The sequence below is a fragment of the Propithecus coquereli genome, unplaced genomic scaffold (assembly GCF_000956105.1).
Source record: "Propithecus coquereli isolate 6110/MARCELLA unplaced genomic scaffold, Pcoq_1.0 Scaffold289, whole genome shotgun sequence".
Lineage (NCBI taxonomy): Eukaryota > Metazoa > Chordata > Mammalia > Primates > Indriidae > Propithecus > Propithecus coquereli.
Genome location: NW_012148496.1, coordinates 1,219,218 through 1,235,658, shown reverse-complemented (window position 1 = coordinate 1,235,658; position 16,441 = coordinate 1,219,218). Strand labels below are relative to the sequence as shown.

Genomic DNA, 16,441 nt, shown 5'->3' with positions numbered 1-16,441 from the left:
CTGGGCGGATCCGGGGCTCGGCCGAGCTGAGGCTGCGGCGCCCGCCCGCGCGCCCCGCTCGCAGGCGCCTGGCTCTCATCATGATGAAGAAGAAGAAGTTTAAGTTTAAGGTGGACTTCGAGCTCGAGGAGCTCTCCTCGGTGCCCTTCGTCAATGGGGTCCTCTTCTGCAAGATGCGGCTGCTGGACGGCGGCAGCTTCACGGCCGAGTCCTCCAGGTAACTCGCCCTCCGCGCCGCCCGCTCCTCCCGAGCCGCCTGGCCCCCGCCTGCGCCGCCGGGGCGTGCTTGTTGGGCAGCATCTCTTCCCGTGGCCCATTTGCTCCAGCAGGGCGGCCCGCCTCGTGAGCTCGCCTTTCTCTAGGGACCCGTTTGAAATCAGTTGGGAATTTATTGATCTGCAAAGTGCTTCGCAAATGGGCTCATCTCGTCTGGCTTTGGCTCTTGCGCACCTAAACTCCAGATGATTCCTAGTATCTGCTCTCTCCTCTCAAATTCTCTAGGAATGGGAGCGAAGGCCAGAGGGAGAGGATGCTTCTGGTTTCTCTTAAGACATTTCCATATTTGCGAAATGCAAAGTGGAACTTGAGCTGTTCCACCCAAACTGCTTGAGTTCCAGGAGCGCCCATTCTGAACAGAAACCTGTGCTTAGCATAACTCCTTCTCCCTGGTAAACACGGGGACTCGGACGCCTAGTCTGAGGCTGGGGTGGGCCTGGTCAGGTTTGACTTACGTATTCCTGGCAGACGGGTCAACAGTCCATGCCACATCATGGAGCCGCGTCTCGAGTTACTGGCTAATACACAGTGTTACCCGTCTTGAAGTGACACTAGTGGGTCTCTGCATGGAGGACTTACAATCAGAAGGGGGAGCCCAGCCCTGCCCACGTTTTGAAGTAAGCCCCTGGGCACTCCCAGGGAGAGTCATTAAGCAGGTTGCCGGATGAAGCCGGTGTGGCGTGTTCCTTGAGTAATTTCAAAGCTATTCACAGGTTGACAGATTACCCTAAGGTGTTTTTCTTTTCAGGAAAATAGAAAAGAATTTTTTAAATGCACTTTTGAATTCCTGAGATCAAGGAGAAGGGTTAATAGTTATGTTTGTTTGGCCTTTATATACTAGTTATAGACTTTATATTTGCCCTAAAAATATTCAGCTTTCCTTTTATCTGTCATCCCATTAATAATGTAAAGGAAATAATGTCAATGGGTTGCGGAATTGGGGTCAGAAAAATTGTCCGTTGTGGTAATATTGAAGCCTGTGGAAGCCAGAAAATGTCTAGTTGGCTAAACCAAAGGATATATGAAGCGCTATTGATTCTCAAAATTAAAAAATAGTGCGCCGAGCATAGTTTTTAAAATTAAACTCTGATGACACACCTATGGATATTTAGCTAATTAATTGTACTACAATAATTTTTTACACATTGTCCTGTAAGAGAACAATGTAACCTAGAATGGTGCAAAATATATTAGACTAGCTCTTAAGAGGTTGAAAAGCCAAAGCCAACTGGTGAATGTCCTGTAGATGCAGGTGCCAGTCTTACCCTGAGGCCTAGACTGGCTTGCTGCGGGGATCCACCCCCGTTTCGGGCAGTTAGACGTGCGCTCCTGAGCCAGTGGTGACACCTGGTGGTGAGGGCGCTTGTCTACTACCTGCTTTCTCAGAATAGTGATTTGGCTTACTTCTCACAAATCAGTTATCCTGTCCTTGCAGGCAGTTATTTATTCAGCAAACTTGTGCCGGCTGGGCCTTTTAAACATATTATCTTTTGAATTTTCTCAGCAAGTCTATGAGATAGGGGTCTCCCTTTCGTGGGTAAATAAACTGAGGCTCCAAAAGCATAATTAATTTTCCCAAACTGGTAAGTGCAGTGCCAAGATTCTGACACAAATCTGTCTGACTTCAAACAGGCTGATGCCAGATAAAGGAAGAAGCTGTGTGCAGTACAGAAGAGTTTCTGAGTAGGGAGCTTCCTAATGGTTTTAGCAAGCAAAAGGTATAATTTGATTTGTACTCTGCAGGACTTGGAAGTGAAAAAGTCTAATATGCTGGGTTAAACTTAGCCCTCTGTTCCAATTAAAATCTGACTTTAGTCAAGGCAAATAAGGTTAAAGAACAGTGCTCTGTATTGTCAAACAAAAAAGTCACATAGTTTAAGAGAAATGATTCATAATAAGGAGCCTATGCCTTTGAAGTTAGGTAGAGATAATTGGCAAAAAGCTAAGAGCAAGGGTTTGGAATGAGGTGAGTCTAAGCCAAAATCCCAGTTCCACTGTGGTAGACCTGGATGGGTTACTTAGCCTCTCAAAGCTTCCATCTTAATATAGTAACCGTCACTGACATACCAGGTTGTTGTGAGGATTTAGTAGGATGATGTACCTGAAACAGCAAACAGTGTTTTGGCACCCACTTGTCAGGGAACTTGTCCAAGAAGGCCATTTTGCTTTAGATATTGTACTTAATTCCTTTCTCCTGACAACCACAAAAGTGTTGGTTTGAGAAAGATAGCTCATTTTACAAGGAAAGAAAGAAAAAAGAACTGGAAATACCCAAAGAAGTGAATTACTTCAAAATTACGTAACTTTTAATTAATGGGTACCAATCTAGGCAGTGTATCTCTAATTAAATGCTAAATTTTAATTTTGTTTAAATCACTTTATGTGCCCATTATAAATAAGATATAGTTAACACTGTAACATTTCTTCCATAAAAATATGAAATGAATTACATAGAAAAGAGTTAACAGGCCCAAGACTGCTGCTGCGGGGAGTTAGCTACGCTCCCAGCAAAAAATCGGGTCCCCTAGGCAGGGGTCATCACAAAGGATAAGAAAATAATAGAAAATGGAAAATAATAGAAATAAAAGAATACACAGGACGAAGGTATGGTTTTACAGATTTATAGAGACAAAAGGCAAAGAAGGGGTACTCACGGGTCCTCAAGAATATCCCCATCAATGGTGAGGCCCAGAATAAAGTTTCACATGGGTATTTATAAGTACAGAGATCAGTTGCCAGGGGTAACAGATTTACATAATAACAGGTAGTTTGTTTCAGGTTAAAAGTCTTTCAGAAGGCTTCTGTAGATCCCTTAATTAACTCTGGTTACAAAATCTTTCAAGGACAAACTTCGAAGTTCTAAGATAAAGCTATCACTTAACGGAAGGGTTAAACAGAGATACAGTGGCTCCATATTTCTTTATTTAGTTATTGCAGATAGAGACAGGTGATCAGAAGTCAAGTAGAAACTGTCCCTTGGGCTAATTGTTTTTAGCCCCAGTTATCTGTCTCTCGGGCGGACATTCTTTGATCAGCTCTCATCCCGTGGTTCCATGCCGACCTCACTTTGTCCTTCAAAGCAGGCGAGAACCACAGGTTTAAGACTGCAGTGTCACCTTGGAAAGCAGCTGCCACTGACCTTTGAGATGCCCTACTGAGGTGAAGCAGCTTTTGATATACAAACTAACATGCTCACGTATTTCTTCAGGGCAAAGCCCTGCAAAACTCCTGAGATCATTTCTGTCTCTAAAGTAGTAATATTAATTTATGGAGTGACATGCTGTGCTCAGAAAGGCCTACTTACAAGGTTGGCCCTTGGCTGCCATATGGGAACTTGAATGATAAATGGTTCCATATATGATATAAAACTTTACCTAAATGATAAGAGTGGCTCACTGTTCCTAGACTGTTTGTACAAACTGATTTACGCTAAACACCTTCTGAAAGTCTGAAATTTTGGCCCATGCTCCGCAGGGGGTGCCTACATGACCAGCCCTAGTAAAAACCTTGGGTGCTGGGTTTCTAGTGAGTTTCCCTGCTAGACAGCACATGTTATCACAATTTGATGCTGGAGAAGTTAAATGTGTGCTGATTCTGTTTTGTATCCTCTTGCTGTAATGAATCTTAGCCATGAGTATAATTATATGCTGAGTCCTGTGAGTTCTAATGAATCACCAAACCTGGGTGTGGTCTTGGAGACCCCCAATGCATGAACCTATATAAAATAATATTCATTTTGTTAGAGAAAAGCCTTAGAGGTACATAGAAATTTATATACATGTATATGGCAATATATATGACTATATACATATATATTTGGCTTTGCACAAAAACTAAACATGCAGATCATTTGTTGTTCACCAGATATTAATTGGGCCTTTACCTTCTACCTATCTGGAACTGTGAGAAATACAACAAATATAAGGGTCCACAAGGAAATTACATTTATTTAATGAAATTAGATCATAAGTATACAATTGCTTGACAGTAGGAGACAGTATGACTTAGGGCTTACTCAATGGATCAGACAATATGTGTGTTGTAGAAATTCAAAAGGAAAAGTGTTTATTTACAGCTGTAATGGTTACTGAAAACCATAATGGTTATTAAAAACCATATTAGCGTTTTAGTTGAGTGTACTGGGAAGATGAATTTGCATTGACAAGAAAGGGTGGGAAGACAGCTTGAGCAAGTCATTAATCGGAGTTATTGATACATTGCAGAGCTCACACTGAGCAGAAGCAGAAGGTAAGATTAGAAAAAGGCTTTGAATGCTATTATAAAGAGTTTGCTTTCCACTGCTCATAGTATAAAATTCAATCAAAGATTCTTGAACTGAGCTGTAATGTGGTTAAAGTGGTATTTAAGCAGGCTAGCAGGCTGATGCTATTTGGATTCAAGTGGGGATAGATTAGAAATGGGGAGACATTAGGAGGCTGTTGAAGAAACCCAGGCAGCAGCAAATGAGAGCCTGAACTCTGAGGTTTCTCCTGTAAGTGACTGATACATGATAATGCTATGGCAGATAACTTTGATGCCGTGATAGAAATGAGAAAGTCAAAAGTCTTTGTTTTGTTTGAGGCGAATATTGTATATGTTGGTGGAGGATATGAAGAATTAAGTTTACGCTTAGCATAAGGTGACAATGGGCCTGATAAGCAGTTGAAGACATTTACTGTGGTATGTGGATTTCTTATTAATAGATTTCCGTCTGTTGGAGCCATACAAGCCTGCTTACTGAACTTCTCATTTAGAATTTCTTTATACTGTTTTGCCCTTTTAAAGATTATTAGTGAAAATTGATTTTAGAAGGATCTAGTTTTTCCTGGGAGGGTTTATTCAGTGAAGAGGTTAGAAAAAAAATATTATAAAAAGACTAAAAGGTATTTATTTGTAATAAGTGTTATTCAAGTGGTCAAGGTAAATGGTCAGATTTTACATACTGTAATTAATAAAACATTCAGGAAATACATTGTACAATTATAGTGGTCTACTCAACTGAAGCCAAATTATTATCTAATAAAATATAGTCTTACATCACTTAAGGATGGGGATATGTTCTGAGAAATGCATTAGGTGATTCCGTCATTGTGCGAACATCATAGAGTGTACTTCAACAACCCTAGATGGTACGGCCTACCATAGGCTTAGGCTATATGGTATAGCCCAGGGGTGGGGAACCTTTTCATGTTAGAAGGCCGCATTAATTTAGCTATAATCAAATAAGGCCACATTCAAGAAACTTCAATTAGATATGCTTAAAAATGTACATTATTTTGTAAAAATCTAACTTAATAGTATGTGCTTAATAATTTCAAAAAATGAAAACTATTTGTTAAAGTTTTAATGTTTTAATTTGTGTAAAGTTTTAACCTTTTAATGACTTTGTGTCTGCTTTTTGTTGGAAAGCATTTGAATATTTGGTTGCAGCGTGGAGGTCCACAATTTCAGTTGATCCTCTAGATGGGTATCAGTTATTTGTGACCTTAAGGGCATCTTGATTTGGGTTAGGTGGGAGAATGTAGATTTGCAGCAGTAAGTGGTTAAAAAGCAAGAAAGCATTTTGGGAGTATGTTGCCAAAGACGTGGATATTCTACTGCATTTTTCCATATTTCAATTGGATCTTTCTTAGCATAAGACAATGACTTTAAAATGTCATCTACTGAGAGCTCAATCAATTCTATCTGTAGTTTTTTAGGTGCCTTGGTGATAACAAGTAGATGAGGCTGTAATGCTAATTGGAATGTGATGTTATGATTCTCAAAGTCAGCGAACCTTTCATTGTATTGTCCAATTAATAGGTCTATAACAGCTACATATTCTTCAAATGTTTTGCATATATCATCCTGCTCATCAGTGACCTTTGCTAACTGGGAAAAATGTTCATCTGAAATGTCCTTTTGAAGAAGTGGTGTTTTGAAAAAAGATACCTTTTTTCAAAATGCTTGGATTTTTTGCCACATATGACTTGGTTTTACCTTGCAAAGAAATATTCAAGTCTTTTTGATTGGACATGATACCACACAGAAGTGCTGCATTCCTGTAGAAATCCTCTTTCAATAATTCACATTGCTAATTCTGTTCTTCATAAAATTTGATTGTTCTCATGGAGATAAAATTTTGGCTCACACCTGTCCCTGTGATAGCCAATGCACTTTAGAATGATGCGGCAAATCCACACTGAATACATCATAGTTCAACTTTAGCATGTTATGAAACTGACAATGCTGTGTTGCATTTGCACAAATATAGTTAACAATACTTATAACTTGTTGCAAAGTGTCACTTAAAACAGTAGCTTTAGCACAGAGATTTTGCTGGTGCAAGATACAAGGAAAAGAAATGAGAGCATCTGGATCTGTTAATACTTTTTTTAATCTGTGCAATAAACCCTTCGTATTTTCCTGTTATGGAAGGTGTACTATCTGTACATATACTCAGTAAATTTACCAAATTCAGTCCAACTTCACAGCATTTATCTTGAAAGTTGTTGAAGATATCTATTCCTCACGTTCTGTTCACAAGAGAACCCAAAGCGAGTAACTCCTCGTAGCAAAGAAAATCTTCTATTAGGACCTGAATGAAGGAAATGTAACACCTGTGCTGAGTCAGTATTATCAGTTGATTCATCCAAGGTGACTGAATAACAAATATTTTCCTTTTGAAGTATTATAGAAGTTGTTCTGTTAAGTTGAGGGCTATAATTCATGCTGCCAATCAGTTATGGTTCTCCTTGAAGGAGACAGTTTGTACTTTGAAATGTTATCCCGGTCCAAGTATCCTACAACTTTGGCAGTGCATTTTTTCATGATTTCTTCATCACTGAATGGCTTCCCTTTTACTGGAGTATATAAGCTACTTTATAAGTTCCTTCAGTGGCATTATTTCTAGGTCTTATTGTGCTTGAACGAATTCTCTTTGCTTTTCACGTTTTAATTTCTGTAGTACCTTTCACGCCTCTCCCTCTAATTTAAAATATGTTGTCCTTGTGAATGTAATAATGCTGATGAGTACTGAATTTCTTTAATGTTGATATTGCAGTATCACAAAGCAATCAAATCATCTTATCTTTAGCAGAAACAAGATAATATTTCAATTTCCAGTCCTCATTTAAAAATCTGTTTTCTTCCTTCAGCATTCTCTTGGTCTTTGACATCATGGGCTATTAAGCAGACAGAATTAAAAAATACTGTCGAGCTGCACAGCTATTCACAAATTCCACTTCAAACAGAAACACAGTGCACTGTTGTCAACAGCTGATAACAGACTGGCATTCTCAACCCCCATAAACTCTTGCCAACCAGCCTTGTTACGGTAGCGGTGCCTGTCAGGCGGGGAAAGTTAGAACTAAGTCATGAGGGTAGCAGCCATCAATTTAGCTCTTATGGCTTACTTACTAATGTTCTAATTGTGCCGGACAATCTGGGAGTATTATTTCATTGAAACTTATTTTCTTCTTTGGTATTTTAAATATGTTCATTTTAAAAATAAAATAAAAATATAAAAGACAAACAAAAATGTATGAATAAAAATAAAAGGATTTGTTCTGTAAAATTTGAGTTCAGTCAAAAGGCTGTACTTAAGGACCTAGAAGGCCACCTAGAAAGTTCCCCACCCCTGGTATAGCCTATTGCTCCGACCACTGCCCATTGTATCTGCAATCCCTCATGACCAAATCATCCTTATGCAGCACATGACTGTATTGCTGAGGACCTTTCAAAAAGATAGAATATTGTTTAAATCTTTTCAGAGATTGGTAAAAGCTTTAAATCACTTCTGAAGTTATTAAGACTATCAGAACAGGTTTAATTGTGGTCTACTTAAATAAAGGAATAATAGCAAGAAATATTTTTCTGTATTTTTTTCGGATTCCTCAATTTGTCTTATTTTGTTCATCTTTTTTTGTACTGTGATAGCTAAGTAATCTTATAAGTTTCATATGAGCCTGTGACAAAAACACATGTGAATTCGGGTGTGTCCGGGAAGCTAATGAGCACATCTGTGTTTTGGATCTTTTACTTAGTAAATAAGCTGAAAGGATTTCATTTGTCGGCGGGTGGGGAACAGTACATCTTTATGTTTTCAAGATTTTAGTTCATGCACATTGTGCACTTCTTTTCATCTTTTTCTTATTGCTGAAGTGTTATAACAGATTCATGTAGAAAACTTAGAAGATAGAAAGACAAAAAGAAATGAACAAAAATTATGCGGGGCGCAGTGCCTCATGCCTGAAATCGCAGCACTTGTGGAGGCTGAGGCAGGAGGTTCCCTTGAGACCAGGAGTTCGAGATCAGCCTGGTCAACATAGCAAGGCCCCATCTCTACAAAAAAATGAAGAAATTAGCCAGGTGTAGTAGCATGCACCTGTAGTCGTAGCTACTCGGGAGGCTTAGGCAGGAGAATCCCTTGAGGAGTTCCAGGCTGCAGTGAGCTATGGTCATGCCACTGCACTCCAGACTAGGCAACAAAGCAAGATGTTGTCTCTTAAAAAAAAATTGCTCATGACCAAACCACCTAGAAATAACCACTGTTACAAATATTTTGGTATATAACCTAGGAGCCTTTATTGATCCACACAACATACATACACACCTATCTTCCCCCACACAATCATCACATACCTTTTTTAAACCAAAATGAGATCATACTACACTTAATACTTATTTTCACTCATTATATCTTCCCATAATCGTGAAGTATTCAATTACAAAATTATTTTTAATAGATGTATACCCCATTGTGTTATATGTATTTCTATGATTTATTGAACTAAGCCACTTTTCAAAGTCTTTCTTCTTTCCTATTCTTATTAATACTTTTATAAATAAACTACAGTCAGCATCCTTATAGCCAAATTTGGTGCACATCCATTATTATTTATTTAGGATTAATGCATACAAATGGAATTATTAAGTCACAGATTTTTAAGGATTTTGATTTATATCACCAGCTTGCCCTTCAGTGCATCAAAGTGATTTTTTAAGATGGAAAATCACTAATAAGTAGCAAATACCAAAAATAACCAGCATTAGAAAATGCTGTTTGACAGAATTCTTTATGCTCTGGCTCCAGGAATCCCACTTCTGGGTATATATCCAGAGAAATTGAAATTAGTATGTCACAGAGATATCTGTGCTCTCTCATTCATTGCAGCATTATTCACAATAGCCAAGATACTGAAACAACCTGAGTGTCCATAAATGGATGAATGGATAAAGAAAATGTACTATATATAATGGAATACTATTCAGCCTTAAAAAGAAGGAAATCCTGTCATTTGCAACATGGATGAACCTGAAGGACATTATGCTAAGCGAAATAAGCCAGACACAGACAAATACTGCATGATCTCACTTATATGTGGAAGATTAGAAAGGTATACTCATAGAAGCAGAGAATAGAATTATGGCTGCCTGGGGGTGCGGGGATGGGGAAATACTGGTTAAAGGGTACAAAGTTTCAGTTAGAATGAATAAGTTCAAGAGATCTGTTGTTCAGCATGGTGACTATAGTTACTAATAATGTATCCTTGAAAATTGCTAAGAGAGTAGACCCTTCAACAAAAAATAAGCATGCAGCTGAGTGTGGTGGCATGAGCCTGTAGTCCCGGCAACTCCTAAGGCTGAGACAGAGGTATCCCATGAGCCCAGGAATTCAATTCCGGCCTGGACAACATAGTGAGACCCTGTCTCTATTAAAGGAAAAAAGTATGTGAATTGATGGATATGTTAATTAGCTTGGTTTAACCATTTCACAGTGTATACATATATCAGAACATCACCTTGTACACCATAAATATAGGCAATTTTTATTTGTCAACTATACCTTAATATAGATAAATAAAAATTTAAAGAGCAAAATAGAATTCTATATACTCTGACCAGAAGTGGGGTCATCAATTCACATTATTATAATAGCTGTAATAATAGTAGCTAGCCTTTACGTGAGCACTTTCCCAGTGCACCAGGAACTTTTCTAAACCTTTATTTTACATTTAATCCTCAAAATAATCCTATGAGGAAGGCGCTATTATTATTACCTCATTGCTATTACTATTATCATTACCCTTATTATTACTGTTATTACTCCCATTTTATACCTGGGGAAACAGAAGCATAAAGAGATGCCGAAAGTTACTCAGCTAGTAAGTGGCAAGCAGGAGGCACTCTGGCTCTGAGGACCATTGTTAATCACTAAACTCCACTGTCTTTCAGACTTTATGTAGTATGCTTTCTCATTTTTATTATTTTAGAAAAATAATAGGTAAATATATATATATAGTATGACTTTTTCTGAATACCGGTCTCAGAAAACTGGTTCCAATATGTGACACCATTAAACAGGTTACTAGACCTAGCCTCTTTAGATTTGCCTAAGGCAATTGTATATGAAAGATAAGAAACTCATGCATATGCTTACTTTTTTTTTCAAGGTGTAGCTTTCCAATACTAAGTCTGCAAAATTCAGTCACATTACAGGATAGTCATATCCTGTAAAATTATTGTTAATGCCATTTTATACCAGTAAGTTAATATTCATTGTATCACTAAGCCTTGCACAGTAGGCATTTTATAAATATTTAGTGAAAGAATGCGGGTATTTAGAGAAAGGATCTGTTATAGCTTTGCTCTGTGTATTTGACAAATACACAGAGATCCCCAAATTAAATGTATGAGAAATATATGCTGTCCTATGTACATAGCTTATAAAGAATTATGTTTAGTTTGGTGTGTTGGCCTTTGAGGGATATTATCAAATAGAAATCCAGGGAGTTTTCTGAGGATTCTTGAATTATGTTAATAACAGAAGACCGGGATTAGTCTCAAGAGAGAAGATGATGGGGCCGGGCCCAGTGGCTCACACCTAGAATCCCAGCACTTTGGGAGGCCCAGGTGAGAGGATTGCTTGAGGCCAGGAGTTCAAGACCAGCCTGGGCAAAATAGCAAGACTGTGTCTCTACAAAAAGAGAGAGAAAGAGGGAGAAGATGGTCTTAAAATACTAAAAAATGAACTTGTATGTATGTATATTTTACATTCCTAGTTTTATTGAATTTTTATAAAACTCCTTTAATAGAAGTGGGAAACCATTGTTACCTCCTTTTGGGTCAGGATATATGTTAGGTGCTATAACACAGATACTTTTTGAAGTAACAGGTGGCTTAAACAAGATATAAGTTTATTTCTCTCATATGAAGTCCAAGTTGGTGTGGTAGCTCTGCCCTGTCAAGTTGTCAGGGGCCTGGACTCTTTTTATCTTGTTCTCAGGGTATTGTTCTCATCCACAGAGACTAACGAGGCTCACCCACATCCGAATTCCAGCCATCGGGCAGGAGGAAAGGGGAAAGGGAGGTCCCTCCCGCTCACAGTCCATTGACCAGGATTTAAGCACAGTGCCACATGCTGTGCAAGGAAGGTTGAGAAATGTAGCCTTTGCTGGGTGTCCATGTTCCCAGCAAAAAATGCAATGATGATAAAGGGAGGGGAGAACAGATATCAGGGGACAATTAGCCTCTACCACACCTCTTTTTTAGAGATAAGAACGTGGATCCTTAGAAAATAATTTGCTCAAGGTCACACATCAATTAATGAAACATATTTGAAAGACTGTCCTATAAAGCTGTGGTCCCCAACCTCAGGTCATGGCCCATGGAGCATTTCTGGTCCACGCCCTGTTAGGAACTGGGCCTTTCATCACTGCCTGAGCTCCGCGGTGGGTGTACTAGAAGATTCTTAAGGGTCTAACTCCAGGATTCTATGATTAAGCTTTCAGTTTTGTCCCTTGCTACTCTTCCTAAACCTTTCATTTTAGTTAGGACTGGCCACTTATACTAGCCAAATGTGTGTGCGTTTCTGTCTTTGATATTCTCTCCTTTTCCCACCTCTTCTTCACCCTTCTTTTAGTTGCTCCAAATTGCAACCATTCTTTAAGATCTAGATCAAATCTTGTAAGTTTCACTCATACCTGTCCCAACCTATAATCCACCTACAACTTCTCTCCAACTTACTATACGTATTGTGTCCTTAATAAATGTTGGTTATGTATTGAATGAATGAAAACTTTCCTCACCATCCCACTATGATTTCACCTCTCATTCAATTCTTAAAAGTTCTTGTTTCTTTCTACCAGTCGTTACACACCAAATTTGTTCTTTTAGTTACCTTTACGGAAAATTACCATGCAGTGTAAAGTTTGCAGTAATAAAAATAAATCCAGGAAAAGTAGAATGGAGGAAGTGTTTAACTGGAGGTGTCGGGGGTAGTCACAGAAGTGTCTTAGAAGAGAATTCCTTGTCAAGGTTTTTGTAAAGTCTAACTGGAGGAGAAATAATGATGGAAGGAACAGTATACACAGTGGCATGGAACAGCATGATGTGCTCAGGGTACTATGAGTACAGTGGTGCATTACTGCTGCCACATAAAGACAGGGAAAGGGAGTGGTCATTTCAAGGAGTCCAGAATTGCTTCTGTCCTGTAGTCCAGGGAACCAAAAGCAGGGGAGAGACTTATGGAAAATTAGCAGGTTGGCTTAGAGCTGGAATTGAGAATTCTCTTCAGATGACCTTAGCTTGCTCAGTAGCAACCAAGAAAGGTAGAGTAAGGGACATGAGAATAACGATAAAAGATTGGAAGATCTTCCACAAGGAATGGGAGAGGAAGTTGACCAAAGACAAGTCTAAAAGGCCCAACTGAGATTTGAAAACATGAATTTTAGTGACAGCAATATACATGTTCATGCGGTTTTCTCCAGCAGTGCTCATAGGTTAGGTATGGGAGGAGACAGGTGGCAGGATTGATTCAGGTTTAGAAATTTATAGGTACGTGGAAAGGCCAAGGAGGCAAGGGAATTAGAAGTGTTGTTGAGAAGGAATTTAAGTAAGCAGTCACGGGGTCGAGATTGCTTAAGGAGAAGAACCAGGCCAGAAAGATAAATCAGGAAAATATCGAATGGTTGGAAGATTAAGGCCTCTGTGATGTCAAAGGAAGGTACCTATGGAAGAAATGACACTGTGACAGAGTTGGGATGGGAGGTGGGGGTTGTGCTCAGAGAGCGAGATATTAATGCTTGAGATTACTTCAGTAGAGCCGTCTAGAAAGTTGGCGAGGGTGTGGGTGTTGTAGCAATGGTGTGGAGAATGGCGTGGGGCAAAGAACTCTGAGTCTAGGGTGTTAGGTTATTTGCGTGGCATTAAAATAGCCAGTATGATTGCAGGTGTTGGGGTGAAGAGAGAAAGATTACAAAACAGGTACTTCCCTGTGACATCAAAGGGGAGGGGAAGAACATGGTAGTAGCCAGATGTTGTGTGCCTCATGCTTCTAAGCCTTAAGCTTCACAATAGAGGAATCACAGCCTGCAGGTGACAGTGAGGAGTCAGGAATGCGCTGGCACTGCCTCCTGGACCTGCGGAAGATGGGGGTGGAGAACAAACATCACCTACCCTGTAGGAGAACAATACAGGTAGTATCCTCATGAGATAGCCAGGTTTCAGTTAGGCAATGAGTGGAGTGTTATTGAGAATATTAGAGTTTGTTTAACCCTAGAACAGGGTTTCAGGTGGTATAGTAGGATAAGCTGGGAAAGAGAATAGCAACAGGAGAACGAATCAGAGTGAGGAAGGATGGAACAGCAGGACAGAACAGGCAGGAGGGAGAGAGGTACGGGACTTTCATTGTGGCCTTTTCCTATGCATTGCAGGGATGAAAGGTATAGGTAGAACTGAGTGGACTTAAGATTTCCAATATGGATATGAAATAATTTTGTGTTATATCTAAGGCCTGGGTGATACAATTCAGTTTCTCCAGCTGCTCCTTCTAGGAGTGCAAGAATGAGGTCACACTCAGTCTTGCCATCCACTTCTTAGGAGGTCTTGCCTCCCACTTCTTAGGAGGTCTTGCCTCCTATTGTCTGTGTCTTTTTCTCTGTCTCACACCCCTCTACCCTCAGCCTCACCAATCTTTTAACTCTCATTTCAGAGGATGAACTATTCTTTGTCCTATTCCTTGCCATTTCCCTATATCTTTGATCTCATCCCCATCTGACTTCCCTCTCCCTTTCTCTCTCTCTTGTTTTTTGTTTGTTTGTTTTTAAGACAGAGTCTTGCTCTGTTGCTGGGGCTGGAGTGCAGTGGCGTCATCATAGTTCACTGCAACCTCCAACTCCTGGGCTCAAGCGATCCTCCTGCCTCAGCCTTCTGAGTAGCTGGGACTACAGGCGCACACCACCATGCTGGGTTAATTTTTCTATGTTTTGCAGAATCGAAGTCTCGCTCTTGCTCAGGCTGGTCTCGAACTCCTGGCCTCAAGTGGTCCTCTCGCCTTGGTCTCCCGGAGTGCTAGGATTACAAGCTTGAGCCACTGCACCAGGCTTTCCCTCTCTTTCTATACAATTCTGATGGCGAACTTCATGAAACCATAACCTACGTTTCCTCTCTTAAGCATTCCTCCTCTCCTCTCAATCCTGTATTCCGATTTCAACCCCTCCACTCGACTAAAACTGTCTTTGCTGGTACCTTCAGTTGTCTCTAATTGCCATATCCAGTCAATGCTTTCTCATTTGTACCTTTGTGCTCTTTTAAAGCTCTCTTTTTAAAATTACCTGTTTCTTGAAACTTGACTATCCTTGGCTTCCATGAACCCTGCTCTCTACTATAACTTGCTTCTCTTATCCTTCCCTAAATTCTCTGAGGGCACCACTCTGCCCATCTTTTTTTTCCTAACAGATTTTATTTGTAGAGCAAAATTAAGTGGAAAGTACAGAGAGTTCCCATACCCCCCCACCTCCCCCACTATCAACATCCTGCATCACAGTGGTACTTTTGTTACAATGGAGAAATTACACTGACACATTATTACCACCCATAGTTCATAGTTTGCATTAGGGTTCATTCTTAAGAGTTGTATATTTTATGGGTTTTGATAAATGTATAATATAACATGTATCCATCATGCTAGTATCATATAGAATAGTTTCACTGCCCTAAAAATCCTCCGTGCTCTGCCTGTTTGTCTCTCTCTCTCTCCTCTAACCACTCATCTTTTTACTATCTCCATAGTTTTACCTTTTCCAGAATGTCATATGGTTGGAATCATACAGTATGTAGTCCTTTCACACTGGCTTCTTTCACTTAGTATTATAATATAAATTTGAAGTTCCTCCCTGTCGGGTGGGTGCGGTGGCTCACGCCTGTAATCCTAGCACTCTGGGATGCCCAGGCAGGAAGATTGCTTGAGGTTAGGAATTCAAGACCAGCCTGAGCAAGAGCAAGACCCCGTCTCTACCAAAAATAGAAAAAATTAGCTGGATGTGGTGGCGTGTGCCTGTAGTCCCACCTACTCGGAAGGCTGAGACAAGAGGATCACTTGAGCCCAGGAAGTTCAGGTTGCTGTGAGCTATGATGACGCCACTGCACTCGACCCAGGGCAACAGAGCGAGACTGTCGCAAAAAAAAAAAAAAAAGAAAGAAAGAAAGTTCTTCCGTGTCTTTTCAAGGCCAGATAGCTCGTTTCTTTTTTAGTACTGAATAATATTCCATTGTCTGGATGTACCCGTGGTTTATTTATCCATTCACCTACCATTCACTAGGATACCTTAGTTGCTTCCAAGTTTTGGCAGTTATGAATAAAGCTGCCGTAAACATCCATTTGCAGGTTTTTGTGTGGACATAAGTTTTCAGCTCATTTGATTAAATACCAAGAAGTGGGATTGCTGGATCATAACAGTATTGCCCACACTTCTTTAAAGACTGAAGTTCCGTAGGATTGCTGAGACAAGGAGGGTAATTATTAGGATTCTACTTTGCAAATAAATACAGATCAGAAAAGTTTAAATGATTTGCCCAAGGTTATGCTAGTAGTAAGTGATAGACCAGATCTAAAATTCAGCTCCTCTAAATTTTTATTAGGTCAAGCCAATTATTTATATGTTAGTTGAATTTATATTCAAGTAGACTAGCATTAAAAAGAAAGTTTTCTCCTTTTTAAACTTAATAATTTAAAAACATTTTACCATGAATTTTTCTGCAGTAGCATTGATGAGTTCATTCATTCTACCAACTACTATGATTTAGAAAAGTATAGACATATAGGATTTTACAGTAATTAGTTTTTATTTAACAGTTTTAGGAAAGTCCCTCTGTCGTATGATAACTGTTTAATATCTGAGGAATT

At 39.5% G+C, this 16,441-nt stretch overlaps 1 protein-coding gene across 1 annotated transcript in view; it reads left to right on the top strand.

Moving 5' to 3' along the window:
• The first annotated feature begins 6 nt into the window (after positions 1-6).
• The window catches only part of FAM102B (family with sequence similarity 102, member B), an 86,081-nt gene continuing 69,646 nt past the window's right edge, over positions 7-16,441 (top strand). The window contains exon 1 of the mRNA XM_012648520.1: positions 7-217. Within this exon, the coding sequence (XP_012503974.1) occupies positions 81-217 (137 nt within the window). The 5' untranslated portion in view covers positions 7-80. The remainder of the gene's footprint in view (positions 218-16,441) is intronic.